The 22,915-nt window shown below is 36.6% G+C and overlaps 1 protein-coding gene across 3 annotated transcripts in view; it reads left to right on the top strand.

The window, feature by feature from the left end:
* The window catches only part of eys (EGF-like photoreceptor maintenance factor), a 176,769-nt gene that overhangs the window by 108,408 nt on the left and 45,446 nt on the right, over positions 1–22,915 (top strand). For all 3 annotated transcript variants that reach the window (XM_081616684.1, XM_017309076.2, XM_008429846.2), the window contains exons 35-41: positions 193–383; positions 1,251–1,342; positions 3,526–3,676; positions 3,806–3,918; positions 5,170–5,426; positions 11,735–11,905; positions 20,865–21,015. In XM_081616684.1, the coding sequence (XP_081472810.1) occupies positions 193–383; positions 1,251–1,342; positions 3,526–3,676; positions 3,806–3,918; positions 5,170–5,426; positions 11,735–11,905; positions 20,865–21,015 (1,126 nt within the window). The remainder of the gene's footprint in view (positions 1–192; positions 384–1,250; positions 1,343–3,525; positions 3,677–3,805; positions 3,919–5,169; positions 5,427–11,734; positions 11,906–20,864; positions 21,016–22,915) is intronic.

Raw genomic sequence — 22,915 nt, 5'->3', positions numbered from 1 at the left:
ACAAGTCAGTTTGCTTTTATCATTCTGCAGATGTTTCTCTGTAGCATATGCTGACCTTACTGTTGCTTTTTCCTTGAGAGGTTCCATTGGGAAACCCAGCTGATCGCACTCTAAAGATTCATAAAGTAACATAGCTTATGTCTCCTTAACCTTTCCCACAGTCTAAGCTTTGTGTATTTATCTCTTTCCCAGATTCAAGCTACCTCCATTACTTTGGGAATTCATACCTTGAGTTTCAAGGTGTTGACCTTGGAACTCAAAACAACATCGCTGTGAGATTTCAAACCACAGCGTCTCAAGGAACTCTCCTGTATGTCGACCAAGGACCCATTAATGGGGATTTCTTTTTCATGAAACTCTTTATCCAGGATGGGGTCTTGCAGGTAAATTGTGGTTTTATAGAGATATTCCATGTTCTCACAATGGCTATCTGTTTGGTCATTCTGGTTTAAATGTGTTTGTTTTTGCTTTAGAATATTGTTCTATAGTATCAAACTGAAAATATGAGAGAAATATTGCCACAAACTATTATCAAAATAGGAGGGCAAATAGAGTAGAACAATGTTGTTGTAGTATGGACCATTCTTGGAGAGAGATCTAGTGCATTATAATTACAGTTGCTGGGGGTTTATTGTGAAATGTGTTCTTAATGCGCAGTGAAATCTTCTGCGCTGAGATTTCTAAGAATCTTAGTGAAAAGGAGAATTTCTTGTTTTGCAAAAGTGCCTTGAGACATTTATTGTGAATTGGCATTACACAGGTAATTGCATAAAGTCGATTGAATTGAATTAATTTGTCAGTTCCTAACCTTTTCAGAACTAATAGTTACTACTCTGGACAGCTTTTCAGAAGTTATTTTCTTGCATGTGTGGATGCTGGCAATGCATTGTCCTACAGGCCACTGAAGTGGACTTTAATGCCTCGGTGCATACAATACACAAAAAATGTATCTTGTGCAAAAATAGCATTAAATTAATGGAATGCAAATAGCTGGTGATACTAGATTCATTCGTAAGTTTAGTTGTTTGACTTCCGCTATGCTTTATTTAATAAGACTGGAGTACAGTACGAGTAAGGGATAAAACATTTTTGATCTATTTTTAGAACACACACTCGAGCATGAATATTTTGTTATTCCTGATGATGAACGAAAACATTTGCTGAATGAGGCTATCAGAAGTCATGCATGAAACAGACCATAAGATGACAAACACAAATTGCAGACTTAAACCTCCTCTCAAATGTTTCAGTATGCCTTTTGCTGCAATGAAGAAGATGAGGTTACACGGATGAGTGCATCAAGTCGCGTTGATGATGGCAGAGTTCACATTGTGCATATTAGGTATGTACACCTTAATTTAAGCTTGCGGAGCCACAGTAGGTATTTGTGATCAGATCTGCGTTGTGGTCAGGCTTTTTAGAGAAGCGCTTCGTATGCGTTAGTGTTCTAGCAGAAGTGGATAAGCAGTGGAAACATTTCATGGCTTTTACTGTACAGGACATCAAACGAGATGCAGTGTGATATTTATCTGCTTCAGGCAAGAATACATTTTCTATTGAGGAAAAAGGATGCATGTTCCCAGTGATAAGCCACTTAGGTCCTTGTAAAAAAAAAAAAAATCAAAAATCATATATATTTTTTTACAGTGTAAGCACCCCAGGTTCTTTGAGCTACATCTCTTGTTGCCTACGTTTTCCACATGTCACAGATTTGTTTACAGGTTAGGGTTGTAAACTAACTCTTGAGGAAGCAATATAATTGTCAGGGATTACCAGATGAAGGATTTAGGTTTTATAACAAATGGACCGGCAGGCTTATGTTTTAAAGGAGTGAAACAAACATTAGAATGTGCCTATTAAAATGCATTAGTGATCACTGACCATGTTTTATTGGCTGTTCTGAAGTCTTCATTTGCAGTTTTTCATTATGAAAAGATTAACAAGCAAAAGCTAAGTACAAAATCAATGTTTAAATGATTTAAAGTGAGGCTGTGGCCCCTTTAGTTATGTTACTTCTCATGCACTCTCGCTGCCAGCCGCTCTATATTATAATCTGACATAAGACAGATTGTGGTTTCGTTTCAAGACATAAAGTTATTATGTATGAGCCGGAAGCTGAACCAGTCAGTGTTCATCTTATAAAAATTAGGTTTAGAGACATATTTGCAATGTTTTGAGAGTCTATTTTTCTTTTTTTTTTAGATCAAAATTCTGTTCAGAGAAAAAAACATTTTAACACACCACTGAGAGAAAGAAATTAATTTGTTGCCTGAAGATGACATTATGTGTACAAGTTAAGACACTGAAGGTGATAACAAACATGCAGTGCCAAAGGAAAGCAAATTATTTTCCCACAGAAACAGAAACTGAGTGGGAAGGTTGTCGTCTTGTTTTCTTGGCAGAATAGCTGCTGTGCCCTAAATATATGAGAGGCCAATCAGGTTCAAGGGGCTACAAGGCCCAGCCCTTGTTTTTTTTTTTCCCTGGAAGAAAAATACAACAGCAGTATGAATCAATCATAATGTTCTACTCCAACCCCTTGAGACACTGCAAGAAAGAGAGCTGTCATAACTAGGGGGTTGGTTCTATGGAAAAATGGTTTCTGGTGTCACAAAGCAAATTCTTTGTAATTGTCTGATGGCTGACTCCGTCCATCTTTGTCTGATTTGACCCAGAGCTACACCACCACAGCCATCCTCAACGTCACTGCCTAACTCATTATAGACTTTTAATATATCTTCCCGTCAAAGACGCTTTTCAATATGTTAAATAGAAACCCGGTGGGGCTGACTTCTCAAGGACAGTGAGCACAGTGCCCTCTGGCTGCCGGCCAGGCCGCTCTGGCAGACTGCTTCTAAATTAACCGCATCTCTATGCTGGCTTTGGAGGAAGGACTTATGCAGGTTGTAGCAAGTGCCCCGAGTGTTTAGCCAGCATATGCAACGCCCTGCAACACCAGCTTAACAAATCAGACTAGATTGCTTCACGGACCTTCTAACTTCTACTCAGGGAACAAGAGGCATCGGGAGGCGCAGAGAGGGGACTTTGTATCTGTGGCCTGAGAACCCTCAAGCTACAGCTAGTTAGTCCAGAATCTGCACTTAGGTAATTATCTGTGTTCCCCTGTTGTTCCCAAAAGGCAAATTGGTTTTGGAATCTGAGACTATGGGGTGGGTCCAGAATAGTTTGTGGAGCCTTATAAGATGGCTTGAGAAAAGGAAAGGGAAATTGCCAAAGACTAGTAATTCTTGGGCATATCAACAAGGAAGAAAGATAGATGGTGTTGAATTCTGGGAAATTGTATATAAAGCAACTGCAAAAAGATATCACACTGGTCAATTTATCACACTATCAAATAAGATCTTACATTGAAAATACACTTACGTTTGTGGTCATAACATCGAATTGTAATGAATTTCATGGGATGTGAAAATTTTTACAAGACACTGTATGTTGCATATTCTTGACATGGCAGCTTGTGTATGTCTGCGCCAGCATCTTCCTAACATGTTTTTGCCTTATCAGACAAAACCTGACCCCTTGTGAGGCAGAGCTGACACTATCGGGAAACACGAGAATTAAAAGCACTGCAAGTAATTACTGGCTGGGACACATGATTCAAAGAACAAACCATGTCTTTGTAGGTGGTTTGCGACAACAATATATTCCCAATCAGGTAAACTTTGTGATTATTGTGTGACGGTTTAACTAGCTGTCAAAATTATATGGTTCAACATACTTTATGGGTTCAACACATTATCATAATGAAGCTAAAAATATATTTTTTGCATATTTTCTTTTAAAGAAAGCAAAGCCTCTTCACAACTATACTGGCTGCATTGAAGTAATAGAAATTAACCACCTAAGAAGCTTCTACACAGCTGATGCAGTTGCTGGCAGCAACATAGAACAATGCAGGTAAAATACACTTTATCCCTATTACTAAAACATGAAAAGAAACAGCTACTTTGTATTTTCTTTCATCATTTTTATTTTTTACAGTGCCTTTTTTTGTTTGATATTGATAAAGAAAAGTTGTCATGTTATTTTGGCATCAACACCAGATCAAGTAAAAATCTGAATGTAGGGACTCTGAAATACCACTAATGTTTTTTGTTTTTTTTCGTTTTTTTTAAACTAGTCCTACTGTAATTTGGCAACTTTTTCTTAGAAGGAAAAAATAGGCTTGCTGAAGCTTGATGAAATATTTGTGACATGCTAAAAATAATCAGGATTAAAGTCTCCAAGCCCTTTTTATTTTATATTTTACAGTTTCTTTCACATGAAGCTGTGTTTCATAAGACACTCACAGTCTTACTCTGATCCCCAGTTATTCTAAATATACTAAGAATTTATATGTGGATATTCTGTTTAGTCATTAAGCTAAACTAAGATTACCAGTTTCTTTCTGAAATATTTTTCTTTTGTCTGGATTTTACATTGTTGATAATGATGCATCTTTTACGCAGTGTTTTGCTGTCAGTAATGTTTCAAGCTGTCCCATTCATTAAAGAACATAACCCCTGATGCAAATGCAATGTAGGGTAATAACGCATAAGCCACACTTAAGTATTGCGTTTTTATTCATTACTAAATAAAGCTTAGCTTTTCACTGCCATTTTAATTTCAGTGTAACAGCAGCTTAACAATTATTGTTGTTTTTATTGGCAGAAAAATGGTAAGAACTGTTTAAATTAGATGAAATTATAAATTATCGTTTTTATTATTCCGTAACAAATCATTATGTCTATGAAGCAAATAATAAATATCCACAATTGGAAACACATTTCTCTTTATATTGTAATTTTCTTTACAGGAATGTGTTTGAAAAAGATTGATCAACATTTTAAGATGGCATAATCTTTATCTTTTCACAATAAACCATATTATCAAATAATTTTATGAGAAAATGTAAAAAATATAATGAAACAAGCATGTTATGTAGATACTTTGGATAATATACTTGGAATCAAGGAAGTTTAAAAGTTGGGAGGAGATGCCGATAAAAAAGCTACCTTTTTTTCTTATCTGGACCGCTGTATTTCTCTACCCTTTGCTCTGTAAAACTATGAGACCCAAAACAATGATTAGATGTTTTTGTTCTTTGACCTTTTACACCCAAAATACATATGCCTTTAAATTGATATTTTACTCAATCCTCTCTTTCAGGTATACTTTACATCACATGGTGGCCTCCACAGAAAATTACTTGAGTCTGACCTCTCCATCAGCTTCACCTACCACGGTAAGCACAGCAACCCTGGTATTGTCCACGCCGCCTCCCAAAATTCCTCTGCATGAACCCAAAGCTGGACATGATGACCTTTGCCACAACGGAGGAACATTCCATCAGATGCAGCTTCATGGAAGAACTCTTTCCTCCTGCCACTGTCCTCTCCATTTTACTGGATCCTTTTGTGAAAAAGGTACCTCAAGATATTTGCATCTTTTTCCTGTACTCTGTTTTTATTATATCTGATTTAGGAAGCACAGACCAAAAAACTGCTGTAATGTGACCTTTATAGTGGTATCACCAAGAGCCATCCTTCGAATTATGTCTGGTAATATATGCTGAGCCTCTTTGGCTAATAGGTTTCAGTATGAGGGGTAATAGAGTCAGCTGCATTAAGAATTTTGAGTGATGTGAATTATTCAAAATATGATAAATGAAATGAGAGATCCATATAAGCAGCTTGAACATTGCTGTATGTTCATATTCCCCTTCGGCATTCACCCAGAATGAGAATGCAACCTTAGACCACTTGTTCTGCATTCAGCTACTACAGCTCTCACCCACTTTTCTAACCAAAAAACGATATAAATATTTTCCCACTACAAAAATTGTAAATCCAAGATGGTGCTATTAGTACCTCACATGCTCCATAGGAGTTTTTCTTTTAACAGTTCACATTTTACAGCTAAAATCCAATTCATACTACAGATTAAAATCTAAATTAAACATTAGATTAAAAATAGAGATTTTGATGTTTCACATTTGATAGTGAACTTGCCATAGTATTTCTGCTTAAATGTCAATTTGAAGATAGTCAAAATGCAAGTTGACAGTGGTTTGTAGTTGTGCCAATAGCAACTACAAACCAATCAAGACCTGATCTGTAGCCTGAGCCCAACCCAAAATTATACACCTGATCGGGTTGGGTGCGTTTGACATTGGCTTCTGTAGTGTATTTTGACAGCACAGAGAAAATTAAATAAGAACTGAATAAAGTTGTGTTAATCTACTTATTATTGACTAAAAAGAGGAGCAGGTCATTTATCCTGTTGAGGATAGAAAGAAAGTTAGGTTCAGAAGTTAATTAGACTGTAACAAGCCCAGTGCACTACACAACTAAAGTGCATGTGACCCCACCCTGTTCAGCTCCTATCAATCACACCTCACAAAGGAGTGGTCCAAAAACAAAAAGCAGTAAAAACTTAATTAAAATGATGTGACACCGTTTCATAAAGATGCACATCTACAAGTAGATACAGATAACTTTAATACATTATTTCTTATAAAACATTATAGCATGAACGTCACGCTACACTATTTTAAATGAAATCTTCCACCATTAATTAAGTAGTCTAGCTGTCAATATAGTCTCTTTATTAGCTATGTAACTTATTTTTATCAGCTAATATTTACACTACTTCTGGAAAGTATTCACAGTGCTTCACGTTTTCCACATTTTATGTTACAACCTTATTCTAAATTGTATTAAATTAATATATTTCCTCAAAAATTTACAATTGCCTCATTATGACAATGCACCTCACCTGGTCTGAGTCCTTCAGGTACATTTTGGCAAACTGCCATGTGCCTTTTATTAAGGAGGGGCTTTCGGCTTAGCGGCCAGGACAAGAGTGAAGAACTTGAAATAATTGCGCCTACAGTCATGGGTTTTAAATGAAGACTTCAAGGTAAACATTAGTTACTGTCAAATGTGCTCCACATTGTTGACCTAAGAAAAGTTTAAAGTGTTGGGAAATTATGCTCATAGCATAATCTCATGTTCCCAGAGCTGACACGATCCTGCCTCTGAGCTAACACTAACAGTCATTAACATGAGCCTGAGTAGTCCGCCTGCACCCAGCACCCTGATTTGACACGTCTGCCATGTTTCTTAAAAATGCTAATTTACAGGTGTTTAGCTAATTTACAAAGCATTATTTGTCTCTGAAGGCACTGTGATAAATTGCTTCTATTTTTAATACTAATTTGTTTTGTTTTTTTTTTGTTGTTTTTTTTCCTGCGGGAGACCACCACGTTGACAGAAGCTGCTATCTGCCCCTTGCATGATTCAGACGCTGGTTTATTGAGTTAGTTATTAAAGATTATTTCTTCTGCCTAAAGATCCACTGGCAATGAATGATGCATTCATTTGCTGTTTTCTTTATTCACTTATTCTAGAATGTTAGATTTTTCAGTTCAGGAAAATACAAATGGTGCACAACAAAATATCATTTGTGGCTCCCCAAATTAGGAGAGCTTAAAACTTCCCAGACCAATTGGTGATTACATCTTTTGATTCTTTAGATTATGTGATAAACTGTTTTGTCGTATGCTAGTAGGATATTCATTTCCTCCACCATAGCCGTAACATCAATCAAATGCTCAGTTTGATTTTATTCTAACAATGATTCTTTCACACTTCCCCCTCCTCAACTAGAAAAGAAGTTCTTGCTTATTCCCCTACTTGTCAGACTTAAAAGCTTATTCTTTAAATACCAGAAGTAGCCTTTTAGTGTCACTTTTGCTGAGTTTGAGGAATTGCTCCTTCTCAAAAGAACTACAGTCTCAGGTTTAACAGGGTCCAATCTCCTTTGAGCACTTATCCAACAATGTGCTTTGCAACGCGAGTTTGTCATAGCCCGCTTTAAAAGTCCAGGGGCTGTTTACATGCTGATGCAGTCTCTGAACATAAATTTGCCACAGAGCGACTTTGCCCGGCGACAATCTTGTCATTACATCTTGTCGAATGAAGGAATAGCCACATGAGAACAGTGAAGCGAGTCACCCCTGTTACGAGCTAATTATAGATAAATCATGCAACCCAGTGACGAAAGAGGTGGACTGGTTTCTGACTTAGATGAAACACTGATACGTAGCACAGATCTTTAACAAATATATTAATGCACATGGGTATGCAACCTGTTTATTTTTAGCAAGTAATTTGGTGATAAACAAAAGAAATGCTGAAAATAGTCGACATCCCAATGACAACAAAGCTTACTGACAAAGATGTTTTTATTACAGACACATAACTGCTGATTGTTTATAATAACTTTTATGCTGTACTTTCATTTTTATTGCTGTTATAAACTCGTGATGCAATTGAACAGTAAGAGACTTAAGTTTTTTAACAGTGCCCTGTAAAATTATTATTTAACTTTTTTACATTTATTGAGCCCTACATCATCTTCAGTGTACTATTTTTAAAGGTTTTGTTTTATAGCCTTTAAAATACAAAAAGATTGTTCTGTATTTAGTCGCACCCATCTTCCCATCCACTCTGACCACATTCCCATGTATTCACTGATATCTGGACAAATCAGGCAGGACTGTGGGAATGATGTTCTTTGATTTCTCAAAGATTTAACACAATACCACTAGATTTTCTGTCAGAAACTCCAGAAAACACAACTGTTTTCTGCCTGAATTAATAACTGCGTGGCAAACAGACCACAGCATAGTTTGTTGTAAATATTCAGGCTAGTTAGCATGACCACTGGTGACGGCAGATGGTTATGGTTTTTCTTTAACAACAAGTTTTTTCTACGCCATTAGAACATTTAGGAGCGAGTACATGAGTTTGATTGACAGCGCTGGGACCCTGGCTTTCATTGGTTGTTTTTGGTCTGGAGCGGTGCATTTCTTCAGAGAGCAACAGTAGCACAAAGAGGAAGTGGGGGGTTAGACTGATCGTTTCACAAATTTAAAGCCTCAACATACTGTCATGACATGGTGAGAGTTTTAGCAAATACGTAAAAAAAAAATATATATATTTTTTTTTACAAGAGTTATGTACTGCAGCTTTAAAACAATTAGTTTTATTGGATTTTATTTAATGACATCAAAGTAAGAGTGCCTAAATACTAATGCATCCTTTGCAAATATAAATAAAAAACAATTGTGCACTACTTTGTGTTGATTTATCATAAAAAAGCTCTATAAAATATATTTAAAAAAATGTAGCTGCAATGTGAGGGAAAAAAGCGTGAAAAGCTGCATGGGATATCAATACTTTTGCAAAGTAATGTAATACATTTTTATATACATCCTTCTTCTAGGATGTAGTCCTCTGCAACAACACTTTGTCCAGCCTCACGATTAATAGAAAGCAATCTTAAAATGATGTAATAAATGGCACCTGTGTCAGGTAGTATTTGTAAAAGACGAAACCAATGAAGTGAAAAATTATTCAAGGTTGCTCTGTATTGATCACGACTTCATTCCACAGCTCACCGGGTTTATTTCTGACTTGTACATTAGAGGCTGTGATATAGGAAGCTGACCCCTAAGGGAAAATAAAATGCCAAGTGCACAGTACGTCTCATTTGTGTCATTCCAGCAACTTTTACTTAACGTCTAACATCAGTTGCAAAAAGAGAGTGTGCAATTTCCCCCTCTTAAAACACCACAGCTCTGTTAATCTAATTTGCATTTTTATGCGCTCATTTAATTTTCAACCAGTTTAGCTTCAGAAATCATTCATATTTCTTTTTACAGTGTACTAGTCATAATTTATTTGTTCAGTGGCAAATAGGCAAAATGATAAACTTGCATTTAAGAGTTGGGTTCATTTGTGTCTTCTGTTTTGTTTTTTTTGTCTGAAAACCGAATACAGAAATGCAAATTGGAGCAGGAAACTTGAGCAGAAAAAAGACCGTCAATAAATTTAATCAGGAAAAACAAGTGATCATGCAGAAAAGAGAAACAGATCAGGGCTTTTTTTTTTTTTAGCTTTCTTGTTTTTGTCTGTCTTTGACATTAATGGGACCTGATATGGTGTGCCTCCTGATTTGCCAACATTGTGACTTGGTGCTGCCAGCTCTTTTTGTGGGCATCTAGTGTGTGGTTTCTGTAATTGCCTGTGTCTTTAAAAGTGAGCCAGCTTGGTCATCCTTGCTCAGACATTTGCCAGCAAATATTACAGGATGGATTCATCATTTTTGGTCCAATAGAACCGCTTCTTCCACAACGGAAACACCATCTCTGATGTTTTCTCTTTGTAACTTGAAGCCTTGGCTGCCATGTCTATTCCACATAAAGTTCTGCAAAAAAAAAGACAAAAAAAAATAATCACCCACACTGTTTTTCATGGAAAAGAAGAGACGGTTCAAAATGTATTGAAAACACATTAAGAAAAAGAGGATCATGACAATATGAAAAATGATATGGGAATCTTGGTTATTCTTTTAACAGGTGAACAGTTCAAGTTGTCAAACGTGTTAGTTCAAAATGCTGATCCTTTCCATTCCTTCACCACATTTTAAATGCATGGCAGCCATATTGTATCTTGAGGTCGGGGTTGCTGAGAATCCTTCATCGCTCCCTCTTGTATTTCTGATTTTAATGGGTCCTCCAGTGAATTTTAAAACTGGGAATATGTTTTTTTCATATATATATATAATATATATATATATATACAGAGAGAGAGAGAACAGGAAGTAGAGTTTATTATTTTATTGTTTGTATGGCACAACAAATGCAAATGGTTCATCTCCTGTTGCATGGTTTTAAAATTATTTGTTAACAGAATAATAGAGGGAAACTCATAATACCCTTGGAGAAGTTCTCAGATAAGTGCAAGCTGTATTTTTGTTTGGTTGTAGTGACTATCAGCAGAATCCCCTTAGCTCATTTGGGCTGTTTTGAGCCGACTTTCAAGTTTCTGAACAGCCAACGACCCACTTGGTGTACAGTGTCCTTTGTGTAAAAGGCCAGCAGATGATCACTGGCTTGTGGAGTTGATGACCTGAGCTTGTACTTCTTCCACCTTTACTTAAAATCAGACCCTTTGTCATCCAGTGGGAAATGACACACTAGCACGTAGCCCTGACAGGGCTCTGCTGACTCTGCTCACAGACAAGCTGTAAAGGCATGCAGCAGGCAATTTCTGTTGTTCTCCTTACTAGGTAAAGCTCTTATAGACATTGCATTCACTTGGTATGCCATTCTTCCTTTTAAAAATAAACTTACAAACCACTTTGCTGGGAGCAACCAGCAAAGTGGTTTGTAAAACCATTCAGATCTAGATGTCTGTTAATTCTGCTTTTATGAAGCTTCTACATGTTCAGTTTTGTCTATTGTGCCAAAAGGTTGCTCAGGTTACTTCGCTTTTATGAAACTTTGTAACTACAGAAATCAAAATACTTAAAAATGTTTTTAATGCACATGACCCTTTGTTATTGGTAGTTGCAGAGCCTGAATCTTAAATATCTGTTGGAATTCTTTGTTTTGGATATAAATTTCTTTTTCATCACTTCTACCATTCCCCCTCAAGATATTCCTTTGCAAGAGAAACTTGTCTTCATCCAGCCTTATTTGTCACACATCCAGTTGTTATGACTGTTTAATTACTGGTATGAATTTACTATGTCACTGCAATAAAAGCAATGATGATACACAAATTTAACTCTTCAGGTTTTAGAGCAAACTTTAAATATTAAAAATATTTGCTCTAATGTAATGTTTCATTTCTCTTCTCGTTTTTTTTTTGTTTTTTTTTAGATACCACCATCTATATCCCATCTTTTGACGGCACATCGTACCTGGAGCTGAAACCTCTTTTATCTCTTCCACACCCTTTAAATGACAGCAACAATCGACCGACCGGAGCAGAAGACACAACTTTCTATCTGACAGTCAAAACAAGATCAACCCAGGGCACCGTCCTCTTTAGTGAGTACAGTCTCCCTTTAAAGTATTTATTTTTTTTACTTTCTGACTTTCAAAGTATATTTCACTAAAAGGTGCAATTAAGTCCTCAAAACCTTATCTTTTTATAGTCGACATTACAAGCAAGCAGTTAGACAGCTATTATCAAGCAAAATAATATTTGTAAAGACGTATATAATGTTCTGTTGAAAAGAAATGTTAATCTAGATCTAGAAAAAAGGTAATTTAACAGTTTATTTTAGTTTAGGTTTATATGCTGAGCACAGTATTACTAACGGTAAGGGAGTGTGCATAAAAAGTGGAACAAATACAATTAGATTCATCATAATATGTTTTATGTTTTTATGTATTTAGTTAATAATTTCATTTAAGCAGTGACACGAATCTAGTCTCCAAAAATGTGCAATCTCTGTTGCACAGCAAATCAGAAATTCCACAATGACAGACCAAGACGCCACAACATGATTCTTTTTAGCCAACTTTGCATGGGCCAGGAAAAGTTTACATCCTTAAGAGAGGAAGGTTTTTTTGTTTGTTTGTTTTTTCTGATGTGAGTCATGGCAGGAATGTCGGTGTGACAAAGATGTGTGCACCTGCACCAAATCTTGGTGAGTCTTATTGTTTACTGGCATAAAAGTGTTGTGAAATCACTTAAAAATAATCCAAAACAGACTAATTAAATAATAAAACTCTGATCAAACAGACAGTGGTAACGTGGTGTCAGCACTTCTGACAAAGAACTGTATAGAAGTCTGCAATTTATTTATTATTATTATTTATTTATTTATTTATACAATGAGGATTTACCCTAATGCAGCCAATAATGCTACGAGTTTTTATAAATCTTTTGGGTTTCTTTGCACAGATTAACTTTGGGCTACTTTAAATTTAAAGTCACAGTTGGTTTTCTTCTGTTTATGAATAGCTGTTGGGTTATGAAGCAGTCAAATAAATTTTTTATTGTTTTAGCAAAGTCAGTTCCTGTTTGCTTGCTTGTTTGTTTGTATTGAAAAAATGCATCTAAAGGACAATTAAAAGGCTGTTTGTATTTTCAACAACAACAATAAAGGTAGAAATCAAGAAATGCATAAATTTGATAAACATTCTGTACATTTTCATTTCAATGTTATTATTACTACTGAATTGGTGTTTATTTTTATCCATAATACTTATTTTATTTTCAACGACTGCTATGAACAAAAATTGAGAAGAAAAAGAATGGAAAACCCTCATCTTTACTAAAACACTTAGTGCTTTTTTGGTAAAATCTCAAGTACATTTTAAATTTTTCAAGTCTCAATTACATTTAACTGTAAAACATTTCAAACTTAGTTTCATCTAAGGAGGGAAGATTCTGGGTGAGAGGAGGAAAGATTGGTTCTCCTGTGAAGGAAATCTGTCTCTACCCATCTTTTGTGGGCACGTTGGCAGCTTTTCTGGTGTTTCACAACTGATGATTGAGCTATAACCTAAACGCAAACAAAAGAATCCTCAAGAGCCGGTCACTCACATGCTAGAGATAACATTGCATTCACCCTTTACATCAACCTTGAGCTCTACATTGTATCTCTGTCTCTTGCCAGTTCCTTTGTTCCCACACCTGCACAGACACAGACACACACCCCTTTGTTACAGAGGAAGATTGGGATGGGGGGGACCAGACACCCTGAGTAGATCCTCTTAACAATAGAGCATTGTTTGGGGAAGAGAGCAAAGTCGTTAGATTTCCCCCTCCTCCCTTTGCCCGTCTTTTTTAGAAGTTGCAAAAAGCTGAAGCATGAGAATATTTCATGATTTTTTTCCAGATTTCTCTATCACACATTAAGTTAAAGCATATGCATGTAATTTTTTTTTTCCAGACAGCTTAGAGGTGAGGTCACCATGCCTTGAGCTATAGGTCCTCTAATGACTTAAAAAAACATCCAAGCGTGTGTCTCACCGGACTACAGTTGCTGCTCCTCGCTCTAAAAACTGCAGCCACCTTGATTTTTGTGAGTCTGCTCCCATGCTGCACCAGTCAGGTGCAAGTCCAACTAAAGTTTAACCACCATGCATTGTGTGGCGATCATGGGTGATTTATTCCACACAAGCCGGGCACAGACATCATAACATTCATCTTGCCGGTATGGCCTAGATCAACCTGTTATCTGTGACATCCTCTGTAGGTTCGCAGTCTCTGATCTACATTTCCAGGTCTGTTAAGTGTTGCTGCGCACCTCAGGGTTAAATGTCTGTCCTTTGATCACAACGTGGATTTTCTAGTCTAAGTAACTATGATAACGGGAAGATGAGGGCCGGGTTAAAATGCCCTCCTGAGCCAAAAAGTTGATATTACACTGTGTCTAATTTTAAGCAAGTACATTTTGCTTAAAGAGTATATTTAATGTTTGAAGTGAATACAAAAATCATTCAAAATGAACTGAGATAATAGTTCATTATATATATATATATTGCTTTTAGTAGTAGTTATTCTATTAAATATTCATATAGTAATAATTACTTAACCCTTTTTTTTGTTTCTCTGGACTGACGGTGTCTTTCTAAGATGGCTGCTGAGTGACAAACAAAAAAAATATATGTAAGATAGTGATGGTTAAATCTGTCAGCTCATGAAACATAAAAGTAATGGATGCTTTATGTATAGTTGGTTTATTTGAAGATCAGTTAAACCTTGAATACACATTAGCAAAGTCCTTATCAATATTAGGACAGACGCCTGGTTCAAGTGTCCAATTAGAATTACGAAACTCATTTTTTGACAGCTAAAAATATTCAGTTTTCATGTTCTAGTTATGTTTTGTACATTTCGGGTTGCTGAGGTCTTGGTGTAGATTATATGACTGCACAAATATTCTTCAGATAATTTTTTATTAGATCCTTGTACTGTATAAATTGTATTTACATATACGTTTTAATCTTTCTATTGAAATGTTACAATGGCATTATGACCAGCACACCAACCTTTCTCATTTACCTCAAAAACATCTAGGACAGGTGTTCAATTTAGGACCCTTTGTCAAAGTGACTATATGTGTATGTGTGTTTTAGTTTAATAATATGTATACATTTATTTTCTGAGTATGGTGGGTTGAGTTATGGAAAGTGTTGCATGCATTATTCAGGAAGTACTGTTTTGCAGACTTAAATAAAAGGTTTCAGAACAGAGTAGCAGTATAATTGTAAAGCAAAGCTTTTATGCTTCGCTACACTAATTACTTGCATTTTGGATGTGTTTTTAGAATACAGAAAACTTATACACCTGTGGTGAAATGATGTTTTAGATTTTTTTCACACTTGTGGGAAAACATTTCCTGTGTTTGCAAAAGTATTCATGCAGCCACTCCCTTAGATGTCTTCAAATCAGTTTTAATGTGATAAACCACTACAAAGATGCATAACGGTAAAGAGAAATGAAATAAAAAAAATAACATTATCTTCAGTATATACTTTTTACCAATAACAACTGAAAACTCTGGGATGTATCTGTTTTTACCCCTTTGCATCAATACTTTGTAGTCTGTTACCACAAGTACCATTGCACTTCTTAGGGTTTATGTGTCCAAAGGATTTGCTTATCTAGATACAAATACTTGTATTTGTTTTTAAATGTCTCAATGGCCTTCCTCCAGCTGACCTTGGACCATCTCCAAGGCCAGTTAACCAGAGGTGATTGGGCTTTTGTGGTTGCGGCTCATTAGTTATGAAACAGTTTGCCTCTATGTGTTTGGGAGGCTCCTTTACCCTCTTGTTGTTTTAAGACTCATATTTTTCTCTTTCCAAACCCAGCAAATAGTTTGGCCTCAGTTGTTGAACCAATGTTTGCCTAAAACTACCAAGCTTGTTTCCAAACATTATAAACTCAGCATTTAAGATAGAATGATAACTAACAAGTGTTTAGAGTGCATCAGCTCTGACCACAGTCTGATGCTGCCACCTGTGTAGATGATGTGTTCAGGGTTATTTGCAGTGAAAGTTTTCTGCCACATACAGTAGCTATGCACCGGGAAACATACCTATATTTTACAGTCCGTCTTTGGCAACCCATTTTGTGGACAAAACCCTTTATACTTACAATCCTGCTCTCCCATGTTCCCCTCAGGAACAGCGCGTGCTTTCTTGGATTAGCTGCCTTTCTCTGAGAAACTCGCAACAACACATTAAACCAACAGCTTTTCTTCTTTTCTCATCACTTTTCCCACAGTCTGCCTCATCTTACTTAACCCAATGCCATTCCATGTATGCTTACCTAATTTTTTGAGATCTGATTCAGATTCTTGTCTTCACCAGACGTTCTCTTGAAATTAATTAACAACAATTGAAATTAAAAACAAATGAAGATGTTGTTGTTGTTATCATTATGTTTTGTTTTAAACTATTTTCTACATTTCTGCACACATGACATGTAGTTGTGGAGTTGTCCTATTCTTTTTTCATTTTCATGTGATGTATTGAACAGTGCTCTTTTATGGCTTCAGAATTTGAGATTTTACTTTTTATTCACAAATTCTTCACTGATGTTTCTGGGGTGGCTTCTGCTTTGTTTGATTAAGTGACTTCGGAAAGTACACTATCCAGATATGTATTTGTAAAAATATATCCAAATATCATTTTTGTGTTTTACATTGTGTTGGACTTTTATATCAAAATTCCAATAAAAGCACATCAAGGTTGTCCTTGTAAACATATGCAGAGTGGTGATACATTACATTTTATTTTAACTAATTGTTTTTTCCTTCACTACTACCAAATATTGTAAGAAAGTTACTGTATTCATATTAGTATGGTAATTATTATGTTACTGTAACTCAATAATGAGATGGAACATTGTAAAGCGCCTCTGGAAGATAACAGTGTATGACATCCTGATGAGTCACCTGTGCATTTGTGCTTGAAGTCAAGCTGTCCAAATCGCTTCACTTCCACACTGTCTTAGGTTGTGTCACATATTTGGAGCAAGGAGATATCTGGTTAAGTAGATCATCAGTAACTAAATAGCTGAGTGTGTAATCTCCCTGATATAACTTAACAGTTAGCTACCATCATTGTGCCATACAAACATTTCTTGTCATTAATATCAGACTTGAAAACTTTGGTAAATTGGACATGAAACTCATAATTTTAGCCTTGTTTGTCTCACGTAAGTTAATTGTATTTACAATAACGCAGTGCCACATAATGTAGAGGCTTAAAAGAAAAGTGTTAGCCTTACGGTGAAGAGAAATGAGCGTTCAGAAAACACACAGACAGTTTGCACAGTGGCTTTTATCTAGTTACGTTTCCTTGCTTCTAGCACGCTGTCTTTTTCAAATCAGACGATGGGAACTGAGCAGAATTCTCCAGAGATCAAACATACAAAGTTAATCAGAAGAAAACCAAGTGATATACATTGAGATGTGAGGAATCGCTTTGCCAAATGTGCTCCATATTCTCCACCTCCCCTTTCGCAACTCTCCCCGAAGCAAATCCACAAGTCTCCCCCTGGACTTCAATTGTCAGATTGAGAGGAGAAAGACTGGAAGGTGGGTTGTGAGGGGGGAGACAAAGGGAGGGAGAGGAGAGGAAAGAGAACAGATGACAGGCACTGACAAAAAGGACGAATGCTCTGTAAGGTTCAGTGCACAGTAAGAGGGCCACGGAGACGCCACAAAACAATTTCCTTTCAGACAAAAAATAGAATAAGAAAAGATTAGAAAACATTGACATCTGTTGAAAATAATATTTGTCCAAAAATGAGTTATGACACAATGCAGAAACAACTGCTAAAAGAGGAGACTATAGGTCATTGTTGTCAGAAATTGATATAAAAATTGGCATGACTGACTGTGCTGTTTTGCTCATTAAATCTAATGACTTTCTTCTACTTTGGTGTTTTGAAAATAAGTTAGATGATTAAGTGTCATGAGTAATTATGTTTCGTGGGAGTCGCATATGTTTTCTTCATGTTTAGATAATTTGTCAGTTAACATTATTTTGTTCTTTTCTTAAAAATGTGCAGTTTGTGTTTCTTCTGCTCGTCTCTCTGATGTTGGATGCAATAAATATAATTATTACCATAATTTATGCATTATGGCTCATTCTCCCTTAGTTTCCAAGGTGAATTAATTTCTCTCAGTCTATTCCTTTCTGCATCACAAACAATTCCAATACACACATTTTTACTTAGGATTCATTAAAATGTTTAAAGTCTTTGAGATTCAGTGCTTTATTATTATTTTTTATTTGGAACACTAAGTCATTACATTCACTATTAGTTTGTCATTAGTGGCATTGCAGACTGGAAAATATGTGGAGTACCAAACATGTTAAGCTAACAGCAGCCTCTGTCTCATAAAGAGATGGGAATTGTATTGATCCCCTTCATTTTCATCTCGGTTACAGTTACCATGCTACCTTGAAACATCTAGCTTAGAAGCTGCTTTCATTGCTGATGTTTAAACCCCCCACCCATGCCATTACAGGACCTCAGCATAGATGACATGCACACTGCTAAGACACAAGGCTGTCAAGCCCACACACCTTGATACTATTTTTAGCTCACAACATCAACCTACTTCCTGAGATTCGTGGCTCTAACCCTGTTGTCTTTGGAAAATCAAACAGGTCTACTTCGCGCCTACTCAGTAGCTCTCTCTGGACTAGTACTCCCTTGTCACTTCTTCTATTTCAGCTGAAATATCCCCTGTAGGCCTTGTTGGAAACACAGAAACATTTAAGGTCTCTCTAACAGGGCACCATTGCTGCTCAATCCCCTGCCCTGTAGCCACGTTTTCCTTCACAGCGAGACAAGAGGTGCAGGTTCCCTTTCTGTCTGAGTCTCTCTCAATGACCTGCATTCTAACATTGTCATGCATTTGTTCCTGTCTGTTCAGACAGCAGTCTGGTTCTGGTGTGAATGTTCCCCCCCACCTCCCTTATGAAGACCACAGTAGTTTATGAAGGCGCATAAAGCTGTCCAACACTTGCAAATTGCAATTACTTTTTTGCAGGAATTATGTCATGCAATAAAATATTGTGACAATACAGATTACATACCTGACAAATGACTAAATAAATTGTCAGCGGTCATATCATTGTTTTATTATCAAGAACATAGTGGTTGAGGAAGCCAGACTCAAAGCAGATGTGATGAAGCTTTCCACTCAGAGACAGTTACAGCTCTGCTGGAAACGGAGTGCAAATACAGTTCATGTTATGGTTTAGAATAACAAAAAAAAAACTGGGTTTCAGTATTTTAGGAGTCCCATTTAAAAAGTGAAACTTGTAGATTTCTGACTCACATTGATGTAATTCAAGGTTTTATGTCTGTTTATTTAAGTGGTTATGATTTACAGCTAATAAAAACTAATCCCCCCACACCCCTGGAATATTAGAATATTAAATATGACCAGTAAACTGAAGGATTTTCTTTTTTAAATCAGACATGTTTATTACTGCTCACTTGACATGTGTTAACACCATTCAATCCAGCTTCAAAAACGCTAAAAAACGTTCACATAAAGCTGCGTATACAAGTAAAATTAAAAGATGAGTAGAAGGAAAATGTATGATCAGAAAATCCTGCTCAGGAAAGATGGATAACTGCAGCCTTGAGAAGATTGTGAAGCAAAGCCCATTTGAGAGTTTGGTGGAGATGAGGCTTGGACACCAGCTGTAGTAACAGCATCTAGAGGTCACCACACAGACGCAAGATTTGGAGAGTCATGTCGTCTGCTGCGTTGTCTCAAGTTAACAACTTTCTACCAGGACATTTTAAAGGAATGCCTGCTTTCTGATAAGCCTGCTGCGTTGTACAGCTTTGCTTCTCACATCGTCGTGGGTCGTCATTATATACATCATTTTCAATTTGTTTTAATTCTGATATATTAGTTTCTCATAATGTTGATTTTGAAGGGATCTGGCTCATGTGTTGAGCTCTCTGACTCTGTGTATAGAGGCATTTATACAGCAGAAAATACAGCGAAGGAACCTGCATATTTTCTAAACAGCTTTTTGTAATAGATCAGTCTTTCTTTTTCAGTGGCTCCTTGCATTTTTTTCTCCCCAACCATCTTCTCTTCAAGTAAGTACTCCGTGAAAAGTTTATCTATCCCTTAGAGAGAATAAATGATTATATTTCCAGACTTTTTCAAATGAACTCTCTGTGCCCTTTGAGCAGATTCCTGTCTGTATTTCTTTATTCATGTACTAGAGAAGGGGAGGGGGTTACCGTTACTTTTAAGAATCGTGTCCCAGCTGAATTTTTGGACTTTTGTCATACATTGGCCTTATACAAATAAACTAAATTGAGCTGAATTGATTTTTAAGAAATAAACGTAGCGTTGCATGCAGACGGAGCTTTTGACATTTTACATTTTCTCAGGTACGGGTCAGTTCCATGTTGCGGTTTTATTCTTCAAGGGATGAAACATTTTGCCATCGGCTTGTGTGTGTTGTTGCTGAGGTCACAGCAATGTGAAAGATTCTTGATAAGCTTCTGTCTAGAGAGAGGCAAGCTTATTGGCTGTGAGATGGTATTTGTTAGCAGACAGGAGTCCTCCCTCAGGTTTTCCTGTTAGGGTTATTGATCTCCGCAAGTATGACCTTGTGCTCAACATCCTCTATTTTATTGGCGGACATTGATGCAATATGTAAAGAATCTGTGTTTAAATAATTGAAATAGGGATAATAGCCATAAGGTGGCAGAAGTATCTGATAAGGTCAGATTTGATCTACTTCTGCTTTTATTTTCTTTCCTTTGTAATAAACCAAAACTTTTTCTCTGGTGCAAAACTAATTTCTTCAAAATCTTTTTTTCTTTCTCTTTGGCATCACACAGATGCCAAAGAGAAAGAAGGGGCTTCCTTCAGGATCTCAGTTTAGTTCAAAGTCATTTATATTGCAGTTTTTTGTCAATGTATTGAATTTAGGAATAGAGAAAACGAAACTTAAACTTTTTCCGAATTCTGTGGTTTTATTGTTTCAGCCCAGGAGCAGAACTTTGGGGATCGGTTCCTCCACATGTCCCTTGAAGATGGACGCCCCATTGCTCAGCTTGGCTGTGGGGGCACCAGTGTTTTACATGCAGCTGCTGACAAGAGCATCAATAATAACAGATGGATGTCGATCCTAATCCGGTATGATGTTTGATTCCTTTTTAGTTTGATTCACAAAATACACAATAAACTGGATGTTGATTTGTTTAGAACGTCTTTAGGATGGGTCTTAACATAAATATAAACACAACAATTGTGTTCTCCGTAAATGGCAAACCAAAACCAAAAAACACATAAACTCATCAGCTACAACAGTATTAAAATCATGGCTAATAAAACATAGGTATTCAAAAGTTACTGACCATTGAGCCATGGATCTATTTGTTCTTCGAAGGTATGTGATGTCCCGCACAAAGCATTGACTTGTGAAACCTTTAAGGCTCCTGAATCGCCTGATTAGATTAATTCATTTGTAATCTCACTCATGCAAGTAAGTGGGAAATGATTACTGTAAAGCCAAGCAGCAATGTAATTTTAACAGAAAAAAACTGTTGTGTGTTTTGAATAAATGACATGCTCCATGATCTACTTGAACTTCAAAATAAGTTGAAAGAAACATTTCTTTATATTTATCAGACTCACCTTGTATTATAACTATAATAACTATAGGTTTCATTGTTTAATCAAAGATGGCATGCGATCCAGACATCAATAAAGTTTATAGTTTGAATGTGACAAGATAGGAAAAAGGTACAAGAGTATGTTTTCTTTTTTCACAATACTTGCTATTATTTGACTAATTTCCTTTAAAACGTATTTCTTGTATTGACATCAAAGTCACAGATGAACCTTTAGCAATCCTTTAACAATACAAAAGAAATCTCTTGGCTCAGAAAGATCCGGCACAGTTTGGCATGTTGATCTTGATCTCCATCCACTTACATTTCTTTCCCATCTCTTACACATAAGCCTGACAAACAATGCTTCTCCCCTGCACAACCGATCTTTCGTCTCTGTGGTGTGCACACTGGCTTATGGCTCATCACTATGGGGCAGAGGGAGCTGCTTGGAGAAATCTGAGAACGACTGCCGCAGAGCTCTGGCGGCTCTATTTATTCTTGATATGTTCAGCACTTTTGATTCATATGCAAATGAGCGTGTGACATCAGAGGTATTTGTCTGAGCACTAAATACTTACTTTCCTCAGCTAGGAGTTGACAACACTGAATACAGCCTTGGTAACTTGCAGGTGTCAGCATCTGTGTGTTGCAGGGCAGTAGATGCATTTAAGCACACATAAGCCAGGCTTTTTTTTTTTTTTTTTTACTCGGCACATGACACCAGAAAGAGAAAACATTTGCCTTTTGCTTTTTGAACAACTACTGTTGTTTTATTCACTCTGTACTCTAAGAAAATGGTGTGTTGCACTGATTCAGCACTATCAGCATGAAGAAATAAGTACACCCCGACTGTGCAGCATTAAGTGTTGTGGTATAGAAAAAAGTGGTTGTTAATTTTTTTTTTTTTTTTAAGATAAAAGTGCTTAGTATCACTACAGCATACTATAATTACTTTGTTCAGTTTATTTTATGACAAAAAGTTATGAAATGTTTGTAAAAGAAAAATAAGACAGTCAAAAGTGGACATCACACTAAGAAAGGATTTAGTTTTTTTCTTCCAGTAGGATTTGGTATTTGGCTACAAAAATAGTGTTCAGCATCAGCCTGCCTTGTTGTGATGTTTGGCTGATCCGATCCGAGCTCTTTCACCTCTGGCTTCTCCTAAAATGTTCTTCTCTCAAAAGGTATTGTTTTAAGTGACTTCACTGAATTATTTAGTTTCTCTTGCTCCATTTTGCATCTCTAGTCGATCGTCTCCAATTCCCACTGCTCGATCTGTCAGTCTGGCGAATTTTATGACAGGCAGCCCCACCGTCGGCCCAGTGGCAGGAGGGTGGTGAGATGTGAATCAAACTGCATTCAAGTCTGGGCGCGGGAGAGGGGCAGGCGCCCCAGAATGGTCATATCTCTTGCATTGAAGC

This window comes from Poecilia reticulata, chromosome 15 (assembly GCF_904066995.2).
Source record: "Poecilia reticulata chromosome 15, P_reticulata-male-v2, whole genome shotgun sequence".
In the NCBI taxonomy this organism is placed as follows: Eukaryota; Metazoa; Chordata; class Actinopteri; order Cyprinodontiformes; family Poeciliidae; genus Poecilia; species Poecilia reticulata.
The sequence above is the reverse complement of the archived record's forward strand: the minus strand, read 5'-3'. Positions and strand labels throughout refer to the sequence as shown.